The 13,017-nt window shown below is 37.6% G+C and overlaps 1 protein-coding gene across 1 annotated transcript in view; it reads right to left on the bottom strand.

The window, feature by feature from the left end:
• The window catches only part of SLC15A1 (solute carrier family 15 member 1), a 44,938-nt gene that overhangs the window by 9,681 nt on the left and 22,240 nt on the right, over positions 1-13,017 (bottom strand). Inside the window, exons 9-18 of the mRNA XM_088792810.1 lie at positions 11,651-11,733; positions 9,284-9,370; positions 8,626-8,715; positions 6,951-6,995; positions 6,747-6,779; positions 6,577-6,665; positions 5,304-5,385; positions 3,467-3,586; positions 1,959-2,108; positions 1,036-1,085 (exon numbers count right to left, since the gene is read on the bottom strand). Coding sequence (XP_088648936.1) covers positions 1,036-1,085; positions 1,959-2,108; positions 3,467-3,586; positions 5,304-5,385; positions 6,577-6,665; positions 6,747-6,779; positions 6,951-6,995; positions 8,626-8,715; positions 9,284-9,370; positions 11,651-11,733 — 829 coding nt within the window. The remainder of the gene's footprint in view (positions 1-1,035; positions 1,086-1,958; positions 2,109-3,466; positions 3,587-5,303; positions 5,386-6,576; positions 6,666-6,746; positions 6,780-6,950; positions 6,996-8,625; positions 8,716-9,283; positions 9,371-11,650; positions 11,734-13,017) is intronic.

Below are 13,017 nucleotides of genomic sequence, written 5' to 3'. Positions count from 1 at the left end.
TATAGATGTGTTAATTTGATTGTGGTAAATACCTCATAATGTATATATATATTAAACCATCATATTGTACACTTGAAATATGAACAACTTAATTTGTCAATTATAACTTAATAAAACTGGAAAAAACAAACAAAATAATAATAATGCTATGATTTTGATAAGAATTGCACTAAACCCATAGATCAATTTGGGGAGAATTTATATCTTTACGATGTTAAGTTCTCCAATCAATGAACCCAGAATATCTCTCCATTTATTTAGCTCTTTATTGATTTCTTTCATAAGCCTTTTGTAGTTGCAACTCGCAAATCCTGTGTATATTTTATTAGACTTATAACTAGTATTTCATCTTTTTTGGGAGCTATTGTAAATGCTATTTAAAGTTTCAGTTTCCAATCATTCATTCCTAGTGTATAGAAATATGTTGTTTGTTTTATTGTTGGCCTTGTGTCTTATACCCTTTCTAAACTCACTTGATTCTATCAGCTTTTTTGTAGAGTCCTTGGGACATTCTATGCAGATAATTATGTCATCTGTGAATAGGCATAGTTTTATTTCTTCCTTTTCAATCTAGATACTTTTACTTCTTTTTCTGGTCTCTGCACTGGCATCTGGAAGGATGTTGAATAGGAGTATAGAGAACAGACAATCTTACCTTGTTCCTAATCTTATGGGGAGACCATTGCAAATTTCAACATTGAGTATAAAGGAAGCTTGAGTTTTCTTTGATGTCCCTTTTCAGGGTAAGAAAGTTCCCTTCAATCACTAGTTTATTGAGAGTTTTCCTCATAAATGGATACTGAATTTATCAAATGCTTTTCCTGCATCAAGTGATATGATGATATAGATTTTACTCTTCAGTTTCAGATAATGGATTATGCTGATTGATTTTTTTGAATATTGAACCAGCCTTAGCTTCTTGGGATAAATCTAATACTCTTATTTTATATCCTTGTTACAGCTGGACTTTACTATAGGTATGCATTATTTACATAAGAAGCTGATATAATTTTATTTTTAAAGAAATATACATACCTGATTCCATTTTGTCCTTTTTTTGGCTTCTGGTTAAGGCCATCCTTCACCTGAGATAGAAAACATTTTCAAATCTAATCCTTTAGAATATGTTTAGATTACCATTTCATCCTTTGAGAAGCAGAATGATGTTGGCATTTATCCTAGGAACTAAGGGCATAATGATTACATTTGCTGGGCTCAATGCTTCAGCCTTGTTTTTTTTTTTTTTAAAGTTAACATGAGCCTTTACAATTTTTGATGCCTGCTTTCCAGTGGTTCCACAGAACACCACTCTCCAAGAATTTAGAACAAGCCATTCAACAGCTCCCTAATTAAACACATGACTCAGAAATCTTAATTCTATATTGCAGTTCTACAGAAGCTCACTTAAATTTACTTTACAAAATACCCACAACTCCTTCATTTAGTTCAACAATACCTTCATAGCTTCTTTATATGCTGAATGGCATATCTAAACATCTATATTTTGGCATGAAATATTTTATATGTATGTGTATTGCTTTATTGGATATATTCACTATATATTTTTTTCAGAAACCACTCTCATTTTCCAATTACTAAGTGAAAAAATTTAAAAATACAATTAAAGATATAGTCTAAAGTTTATCTCAAAAAGTCACTGAGAATGCACATATGCATTCTGTGTGAGTTGTGTACACACACACACACACACCCTATGCTCAAAAGTTCTTTTTCATATTAACCCTAATATTAAATATTTAATTAATAGTAAAAATAAAATTAATCCACCAGTCAAATTTTCATTGGAAGTCAAATGACTTGTGTCCTTGAAGAAGGAAGAAATCAAGGATCATCTAAAGTCATACGACATAGGGGTAAAACACAGTCACACCACTAAAACACCATGTCTCCATCATCACAAACAGTAAAAAGTCAGCTGTAGGTGTGCAGTTGCTTACCACGCGGTAATTGTTGGGAGCCCACACTAGAAGGGTATGGCGATGGCCCTGCTCAAACTTATGCGTTACTGGATTGGCTAATGGTGATCCAGCAGAAGAAATGTTTATACTTGTCAGTTTGTCCACGTCGAAAGTGAAAAATTCATTTGTCTATAATGGGGGAAAAGGAGTCATGTGAACACCATGGAGTCTTCCTCTGAACTCTGTAATTAAACACTGTGGTGGCATGTTATTTGACACTCCCAGTGCAAGTTCATACACAACAAAAAATGCCTCGGGGAGCTGGCGCTGGTTTATCTCAGCTCTCCACCCGCCCTGTGGACTCTGTCATGAAGTTGTTTAGCATTACCACAGGAATTATACTTTTCACCCAGCATGTTACTTCTATTTTGTTTTATGAAGATAAACGCTATGGAAATCATTTCTATCACTGGGCAAAGAACAGTTTCGGGGAAAAGCAACAGCCCTGGAGATAATCAACACTGGGCTGTCCCAAGCAGCAAGAGTCAAACTTTCTTGTTTTTCAAGAGTATTAGTTTGGCAAGAGCTAAGGTAGTGGTTCTCAACAGTGTCTAAACAGGAAAGAGACCAGTGCAATCAAAATCTGTGTGGTTGATATTGAATGTCAACTGTAATTTTATATATATATATATATATATATATATATATATATATATATATATATATTCACAGGATGTGGAGTACAGCATAAGGAACAGAGTCAATGGAACTGTAACAGCTGTATACAATGTCAGAGGGGTAGTAGATTGGGGAGGGGAGGTTATCACTTTGTGAGGGGTGTAAATGTCTAACTATTACATTGTTTTGTACACCTGAAACTAACTAACTAACTAAGTAAGTAAAATAAAATAAATTGGTAATTAATTGAAAAAAAAAAATCTGTGGGGTTGGGACCCAGGTATCAGGATTTTCAAAGCTCTCCGGGTGATTCCAATGTGGACTCAAGGTTGAGAATCTCTAACCCAGACCAATGACTACCCATATTAGGGTTTTCCCAACCTCAGCACTATTGACATTTAGGGTCAGATAATTCTTTGTTGTGGGCAGTTGTTGTCAGCATCCCTGGCTTCTACATAAGAGATGCCAATAGTACCCTCCCAGTTGTCACAATGAAAACGTCTCCAGAGATTGTTCAATGTCCCTTCGTGGGGCAAAACTGCCTCCAGGAGAGAACCGCTGACCCAGATCCTGCTATTTAAAATGTGGTTCAATGCACCAGCAGTATCATCACCCAAGAGTGTGTTAAAAATGCAGCGTTTCAGACCGACTGATCAAGAGTCTTCACTTTAATAAACTGCCCAGGCAATTCATGTGCACATTAAAGTTTGAGGTGCACTGGTCTAGAGTGAAGCCAAAAGATCAAGATACAGAGACATTTCATCACTGGGTTATCTTGAAATTCATACAAGGACCAAATCTATCAGCTTCTATAAATCCTATTACAACTCAGGTCAGAAGATGAAAAGAAAATCGCATCTCCTACTTACTCCAGATATTTGGTCAAGTGTCACCATCTTTTCGGGAAAATGTATATTCATTGTATCATTTCCTATATTCAGTACTTTAATTTGGACTTCGTTTCCTTTGGGGAAGACTGGAAGAGTTTTCTGAGCAAAATAAAAGATAATTGGCAGTGAGGTCTTCAGTTTGCATTGAAGATAATCTAGCCATGGCACGAGAGTCATTTCCCCCCCAGCCATGGAAAGTTGTGCTGGCTGAGTCATACCAAACACCTCCCACAAAGCCTCCCATCACTTACTTCATGGCACCCACAGAAAAGGATGTTTGTGCAGAACATGGAAGTAACCAGAAAGAGGCTGCTCTTGGTCTTACCTTGGATCTACCTACCTCCAGGTCAAGGGATGCCAGATTATAAAACTTAACACACGAGGGGGATCAGAGTAACCATAGCCTAAATGAATGCTTATTTTACCGTGGCACCTGAGATCTACTCTCCCAGGATGTCTCCCCTGTAAATCTGGAAGCCCAGACCTTAGCCCTGGAGAGGGTGCTCCAAATAGCCTTTCACAAATGCTGTACGCCCTCCCGCCTCTACATCTTTGCTCAGTGTTTCTGCCTTTTCCCTTTACAAGGCCCTCTCTCAAATCCCAGGGTCACTGAAGCAATCTATTTCTATTTTAGCCCCACAATTAGTTTTCCACAAAACTAGCTATGCTCAAGAGAAAGTGAGTACACCCACGCTCATAGTAGCATTATTCACAAAAGCCAAGAGGTGAGATGACCCAAGTGTACGTCAACAGATGAATGGTAAACAAAATGTGCTATATACATAACAACAGAATATTATTCAGCCTTAAAAAGAAAGGGAATTCTGACACATGCGACAACATGGATGACCCTGGAGGACACTATAGTAAGTGAAATAAGTCAGTCACAAAAGGACACATACAGTATGATTCCACTTAATGTGGTATCTAGAGCAGTCAAATGCATAGAGACAGAAAGTAGGGTGGCGGTTAGCAGGGGCTGGGGGGAAGGAGGAGTGGGGAGTTGTTGAGTGGACATAGGGTTTCAGTTTGGGAAGATGAAAAGCATTCTGAAGATTGAGTGCACAACAATTTGAATGTACTTAACACGACTAAACTGTACGCTTAGAAATAGTGCAGACAGTACATTTTATGCTATGTATATTTTACCAAAAAATTTTAATTCAAAATTAAAAAATAGAAATTAAAAAAGAGAAGGCGGGAGGAAGGGAGAGAGAGAGACAAAGAGAGACAGAGACCTTTCACCTCTTATCTTACATACTACATAATGCCCTGTTTCTGGGCCCTGAATAAGGACTTTAGGAGTCTAGTTTAGCCCAATTTTGGGTCCAATAGACATGTAAATTAGCATAGGAATTAAACATTATTAGAAACGTTAGAATACAAAAGGGAAGACTGCCATCAAAAAGACAATTTACACATTTTTGAAATAATTTGTGAGTGCTGAACTTCTTTTAACTGGATCTTTTAGGAGTTTATGCAAAAGAACAAGTTTCATAAACTTCTCTCCCATTATAAAAACTGCATTATAAATGGAAGCTCCTGATGTAACTGCCCTCTGGTTTTTCTCCTAATTAAGTACACCCTTTTGATCCTATTCCTGGCTGCGTCCTTTGCGGTGGTAAAGACCCCACAGTGCACGTTGTCAGAAAGGGACTGTTTTGCCCCTATGGTACATTGTCCATAGCTTCAGGCCTTAGTTTATCAGCAAAGAGCCTGTCCTGCCCTAATCCTCTTGGTCCTGGAGAAAGAAGACTTCTGAACACCCCACCTGAGCCACAAGGAATGGCCCCTGGAGAATCAGAGTGCAACTCACATCAATTTCCACCTGCACGACTGCAGCCACCACAAAAGCCATGGAAGCCAGGAACATTCCAACTGTCATCTTCTTCAAGGAGCTGATGAGACAAGCAAGAAAGTGACTCTCAGCCTCATACAAACAAGCTAATAATAAGCCTCCAAAGGAAGCACTCCTCTCCCTGCTCCCCCCAAACAAAAGTAACTTCCCTCACCCCCAAGACACGTGAGATTGAAAGCATCTCTTCATCTCTTATTCATGACCAAGGCTGGGGAGGATAAATGTAATACAGCTTCTTATTTGCATGTTTACATTTAATTTCTAGAAACTGTAATTTGAGCGATACTTTGGATTATAGCTAAGATTTCAGTTATCTACATTATGGGGGAGAAAGGTATGTTCCTCTACCTTTCTAGGTTCTTTTTGCTGGTCTATTAAATTGACATGAGATAGATTAACAAGAGAAAGTAACCAAATTTAATTACATAAATATGTATAGGATCCCCACAATCATTAGCGGTTCAGAGACAGAAAGGGAAAGTGGGGGATATATGGTCTCCTGAGCCAAACAAGGAGGTAAGATGCCTGGGGGCTTAACAGGAAGGAGGGCAGTTCGCAGAATGGTAAGAGCAGGTGTTCAGTAATTTAGATGTTTGCCTTGCCATACGGATAGGTCATAAAAAGTTATTTCTGGTGATAGCTCATTGTGGGCCAGGCCCCAAATTTCAATTCTTTGAGGGAGAGGTGAAAATGTCTCGTGAGCTTGCAGGGTCTCAACTGCCTTCAGCTCAAGGCCCCCAATTTGGATTCTTCTAGATAATTAAGAAAAGGGCAGAAGTTTCTCCTGAGCCCGCAGGACCTGAATTGCCTTCAGCTCAAGGCCCAATTTAGATTCTTCTAGGTAGTTAAAGGAGGGACAGACGTTTCTCGTGAGTCCGCAGGGTCTTGTTGGCCTTCAGCTCAAAATACTCTACATGCTAAAGTGACACATCTTACAGGAGCCTGTTCCGAACAACCTTCAACATTTATCAGAGAGCCTTAATTAGATGCTTTTTCAGGCTGCCATTAATAGCACTTCTTTTTTAAGGGCAAGTTTTCAGAAACATCGGCATTCAGACATTTAATCCAAATACAGTTCTTTAAAAGCCCCATCATATAGATGGTGTTGTGGGAGGGGAGACAGACATTGTTTCCACGAGGCCTGGAAGCTGAGGGAGTGCAGCGCACTTGCAAAACCCTAGGCCTGTTGGAACCTCACCCCAACCCCAACCCCAACCCGCTGGTCACCTACGTGAAATTGAAACCACATTTTGCAATCAGAGGATACACCACAGCATCAACGATAGGGACCATGATGACGATCAAGATGGCGTTCACAGTCTGCAGATGGAGTGGAGATGAACTGTTATTGTCTCAAAGGTGACTTTGATCTCTGAAAGCAACTGAAATATTTTCTCTTACCTGCATCTGATCCGGCTGAATTTCAATAATTCCCTAAAACAAACAGGGGGACAAAAGTGTCATTGATAAGTTCCCAGAGAAGACATACTGGGGGTTGGGGGGTGGGTGGAAATGTCATGACAGGGAAGGAGAAAAGGGGCAAAGGGACGAAAACAAAGGAATAGTAACCAGGGGAGGTAAAGTATCTTAATGTCTCAAACTTACAATTTTCCCGTTCATCGTTGTTGCTTGCAGTGTCCACCTTGAGCCCTTGCAAAATGAGTAAGTTCATCGCATCATTCGGGAACATGGGTTTTAAACATTTAACAAGTCAAGTTGAGTTTTACAAGTTGAGTTTTTTTTTCAAATTAGGAATGAGGTCTGAAATGTTACAGGATTTAACATTTTTTTTCAACATCAAGTGCATCTCCCATCTCCATTGTAATACTGGGTAAGAAGAAACAACCTGCACTTCTGCTCCCCAAGTTAACACAATATGTGGTACTCCCATCCCTCCCGAAGAATCTACGAAGCACGGCTCTTAGATAAAACTATCCTTAGGAAAGACAAAAAGGCATTTCTGAGGCTTGTGGGGAAGAATGACATCACCTGCAAGGTGCAAAGCTGTTTCACACTGAGAATATTCAGTAGTTACTGGTATCATAGTTTCAAGAACATTAGTATCACTAAGAGCCATTTTTGACAGCCTAGGCTGTCCTAAAATGTGATTCCATGAAGAGAGGTGAAGATTTAAGCCTGGGCAGCCTTGTTACATTCAACCTATTTTATAGGAAAAGATGACTCAGGACTGTACAAGTACATATGATTACTTCGATGGGGGACTAAAGATGTAAATGTTTCAACATAATCTATCAACTCCACCAGGAGGACACCATAGAAAGTCAGGAAATATGCCATTGTTTGAATTCTTAATATATACCAGTCCCTGATTACTTTACATATGTTCTCTATTTTTGATCCTCACAGCCTTGCCGTGGGTTGTTGTTACCATGTCAGAAGTCATACAGCTGAAAGGTGATGAGGATATTTCTAGTGCAAATCCAACTCCAATGAAAAGGTTCCTATTCCACATGCAAAACTGCCTCTCTAGTCCTTAAGATGCTGGGCTAAATTCCATACTTACATATAAGGAGATTAATGCATGTACATGCAACTTTTTTCCAAGAAATGGTTTACCCTTATAATAATCCTTCTTGCACAACAAAATCATGCACGTTTGTAAATGTTTTTAAAACTCCAGTTTCTAAAAGAAACAGTATCTTATTACTTTGGCTACTGAGCATCTTGCATTGAATTGTCTAACTCTGTATTGAAAAATTCCTGGGCACACATCTTATAGCTGTGGGAAAAGGAAAGAGCAGGGTGACATGGCAATGATTGGGGTTCTCGTTCCCTGCTCTAAGAATGACTTCAGGGGGAGTCATTTCCCATCCCTGGATGGTACTTCTAGACCAAAAATTCCATTTTAGATTGGAAGATATCAAGTTCCTCTCAGTTTAAATATTCTGTGGATCCCATAAAAGACAACACATCTTTTTACCATGATGTATCAGTAGAAAATCTCTTCATTACCATTTTTGATCCGCAAGAGTCCTGGACACTTTGATCAAATCTTTCCTGTCTCCTTTACTTGACCACACCCAATTTCTTCATTGTTTTGCAACAGAAATGTGGACAGAACTATCTAGGGTTGTTGGTTTTTTTTGTGTTTTTTTTTTAAAGAAAGTTAATGTAATCTAACAATGATCATATAAATGAATGAAAAAGAAACTGGAAGAGAACACTTTGAGGAGCTAGATACTAACTGTGGCTTGGTACATGGTAGTGCCCCCCAAATGTTTGCTAAATGAAGATGCACAAAAACATCGTTTCCCATTACCTGCTGATCAAACAAGGCCCAGAACATTGGCAGTGGAATGTACAGGAACATCACCTTGGTAACCATCTTAATTTGAGAGATAAGCCGCTCCTGTAGTTGGGGGTGGGGGAGGCACAAATCAGACATGACTTGTGTCACTCACAGCTATTACAATGTCAGTTTAAGTATAGACACATTTGCATCTGGAGAAGCTGGGTGGTGATTAAGGGTTCCAAAGAACTCTACCCCACGTTTCTTTAGAAAACCAAAACTTCCGAAGCTATTTAAGACATGAGTGAAAACGTCTGTTTAAGAGGTAAGTTACCCGAATTTAAATATAAATTCCACTAAATGCAAATTCCATCACCACCACCACTTAACTCTTCTTATGCAAACTAAAGTTATGTGATCACAATTATATAGAATAATTGGCAGGCTATACCAAATGAAAATCTATGAAAAGGTAATATTGTTTTCATAGAAAGGATATCCATTGTTTATCAAGTTCTTCTCCATATCAAAAAGCATTCTGCCAGAGTCTTAGTTAACATGCCAATAAAGGTTAAGGATAATCTTAAACTGATAATCTTGTCCATGAAGCCTTAATAATGAATTGCAGCCGTGGACGTTCCCTTCTAGAGGAGACCCTAGGGTCACGGCAGCACTGACGACCACTTACATCATACTTCTCCTTGGCCCAGTCCAGCCAATGCTCCCTTTTGGGAAATTCCTTACTCCGATGCCTAAACCTGTTTTTGATGGCAAACTGAAGGGAGAAAGAAAAAGCAAATGTCAAAACAACTGATTACTTCATCAGGGAAATACATTTCAATTAAACTCCTTTTAATGGAAAACTTGTGAGGGAAGCAAAATATAAAATAGTATACACTAGTAGTATACTGATGATGCTAAAAGGCATAACATACACTTATTTCTAACCTCTTACTAACTAGGAGTGTGTGAGGTGGGTAAACAAAGTCACATTATTACTACTTTACTCTCCAGATCTTCCAGAGAGGAGCATTCAATAGACATAACAGGGGACACATTTGCAATTTCTGTTTTCTGGTCACCATATTAAAAACCAAAAGGAAAACAGGTGCAATTTGTTTAAAATATATTTTATTTAACCCAACAAACCCTAAATCTGATCTTAATATGTAATCAATATTTAAAAAAAAAATAATTTAAAAAATTTACATTCTTTTTTCATACCAAGTCTTTGAAATCCAGGGTATATTTTACACTTACAGCACATGTCAATTTACTACATTTTTATCAGGTATATTTGATCTGCATGTACATTTCATAAAATTTTTGTTTGTAAAACTAGATTTTACAGACCTGAAGTTGTTCCAAACATACTTTAAAGTTTTCCAATAACTCAGTGGAGTATATTGGTTTTTATATTTAAGAGAACCTACTACATAGAAATACATGTACAAGATATTTATAATTTAAATTAATTGAAGTGAACTCCCATTTAAAATTCTGTTCCCCAGTTTACTTGCCACATTTCAAATGTTAAACAGCCACACGTGGCTAGTGGTTACCATATTAGATAGCGAAGGCCTGTAATAAATGTATTATAGCCACAAAAGGAGAGTGAGAACCCACTATGCAGAAATGGTTCTATAAGAAAACAAAGGTTATATAAGCATATTTTCAAATATGGTAGCACTGATTAGAAAAATTTACTGGCCCACCCATCATAAAATTAGGTACTTGTAAGAGTCCTTTCTAGTAAGAGGCCTTTAGGAAAAGCAAAATGCATTGGTAATAATGTAACAGAGAGGAAGGCAATGGTGGTGCTGGTGGAGACATGCCTCTGCTGAAAAGCAATAACTCAAAGCTACGGGCTGATTTTAGGATACTGGGAGATACAATTCTCATGACTGAATTACTTAAAGTAGTTCTTTTGGTGTTTGTACTCCAAAAGTTGTCAATCACTTGGGAAGGAAGGACTTGGAGAGATCACTGGTAAGATCCTTACCTAGCTTGGAAAAAATTTTGTGGTGGGAATCGGTCTAATTAATGTTAGACGAAAGTGCAGGAGGAAAAGAAAATAGCTGCAAGGGAAGATAACTTTTTTGATCCTGAGAGGGCATGTTTATTTCACAAGGTAATGTGCACATATATAATTTAATGCAATAAAGACAGGCAAAGGGAAAGTAAATGACCTAAAGTTATCTTAAGGATGCTGTTACATCCAAAAGATTACCCACACACATTATTATTTTTTTATAAATAAGTGACACATTTCCCCCTGTATATTGTATACTATATACATTATACAATGTATATATTCACTAAAAAAATGGGGAGTGAATAGGGGAATAAAGTTATTTGACTCCATTATTTAAAGATTCCTACATTCAACATTTATCTCCTGACTTTAAAATGTGCCTGTAGGTACATATGTCATGTAGATGTGTATGGAAGAAACCATATTCTGCATCTTCCTATCATCAAATAGTCTTTGAAAACAAGACTTCTGATGGCTACATAATATGGCATAGATGTACTACTGAAAGTTGGGCACTGTTCTATTTTCAGCAACTTGGTAGACTTAAATATTTGCTGTTGTAAATATTACATTGATAACGTTTGAATGCAAATTTGTGTTCATTTTTAATAGTTAGTTTTTTAGCGTTGATCCCTGAAAGTAGGGTTACTGACACTTTGTACGCGTCAGACTCTTGATGTGCAGTACCTCACTTCTTCATGTTTGTCTCACTGCTACCTGACGAACATCAGACACTGCCTGCAGTTTTGATAGGTGAAGAGTCACTTTGATTTGATTTTCTTTAACCATTGATCTCCTTTAGTAAGTTCAAGAGCCATTTCCATCCCTCCCTTTTTGAGTTCTGTTTGTGTCCTTTTCCATTAGATGAGTTTTCTAAGAAATTTCAATTTATCAAAATAGTAAAGAACACCAATAAAATGCTTAAAGGAAAGTCAACACTTCATTGGATTTTAATTTGAAGGAGCTGGAAGGTTCTGGGGCGACTAAATGTCAATGGGAGAGAGTTACTGAAATACTTACACCAATGCACTTAACAACTTTAGCCATGACGTTACCCTGGGGCTGGACCTTCTTGTACATTCCACTGCCAATGACAAATACAACTGGATAGGGCAAAAAAAAGATGTGTTAACAAGGCATTGTCAGAACTACCTGTGACCTACGTGATGTGCTTTTATCTGAGTTACAACCTTGTTTCAGAAATACTGGGATCACTCACAGAATGGGTTTACCTCCCTACTTCCCAGTTTAGAAAGAGCTTTTGATTCTAATGATCACAGGAGCTTCTGAGAAATGTTACGTTTGTGTTCTCACATGTTAAAAAAATGAAGCCTAATGCTATCTACTTCCCAGAACGTAGCACAAAGACCGGGTAGCTATTTAAGCACTAGTTCTATCCTTATGTAAAGGGAGAAGAAAGGAGTAAGTGCTTTCATATAAGATTAATGTATTACTCTATAAAGACAAAAACCGGCTTTAATTTTCTAGTTGCAACGACAAGAGAAAGTTCTTCTTTTTTGAATTTTCAGGAAAAAACAGGAGCTAATTTGTTGAGACTTTTACTTAATCATGTGACAATTTATTCTGTGGTTATGGTACAGAAACACAGTTACAATTATTTGCATCTGCAGCTACAGTGGTACAAAAGTAAAAGCACTTTTACAATGAGGCAATTCTTTGATGAGCCTTCTTAGAAAAGATATATTGTGAAAATAACTTAGCAAAAAAAAGGTATTTCTGGAAGATGCTCTAAAAACACAATCCCTATACTAAGATTTCTGATTATCCAGCACAAGAATTCAATAATTTTAAAATACCAATGGATTGCTTGAATTCTACTTTTTTCCCTCAATTAAGAGGGCCTGAGATTTTGACAGGTACCAATTCTCAAGCATATCTCTAAGTCTGTGACTATATTATAGATGCTCTTTATAGTCGAAGAAAGAGAAGTTTCCTTGTATTCTCACCCAACGCCAATCTTTTTCAATCCAGACATGGATGGTAGAGGGCCCAATTGACTGAGTTTACATATTTTTGCCATAATATTTTAATAGTTTAATCTTTAAGCTTCTGATTAACTGAAACCTAATTCAAGCATAAGATTGTTGTAGACAGAAATTTCTAGAGATGGTGTTGATGCATAGGATTGGGCCTGTTCTCAATTCCTCCATAAGAGAAATCATAATCTTTGATGTAAGCATGACTTGTACAGACTAAATGACACCTTACCGAATGCCAAATTAACAGTGTCCAGCCTAAAATACCCGTTTCTGAAATCCTCTCCATCTCCATCTCCTTAGCCAGGATTAGAGAGGAGAAAGCATGTATGAGCCTTTTAAGGGAGTGTGTGGCAGTAGTTAAACAATTACGGAAGAAAATGTGTATAC

Source organism: Rhinolophus sinicus, chromosome 16 (genome assembly GCF_057876585.1).
Source record: "Rhinolophus sinicus isolate RSI-liver-muscle chromosome 16, RSI-T2T, whole genome shotgun sequence".
Classification (NCBI taxonomy): Eukaryota; Metazoa; Chordata; class Mammalia; order Chiroptera; family Rhinolophidae; genus Rhinolophus; species Rhinolophus sinicus.
Note: the sequence above shows the minus strand (reverse complement) of the source record. Positions and strands in the feature narration are given on the sequence as shown.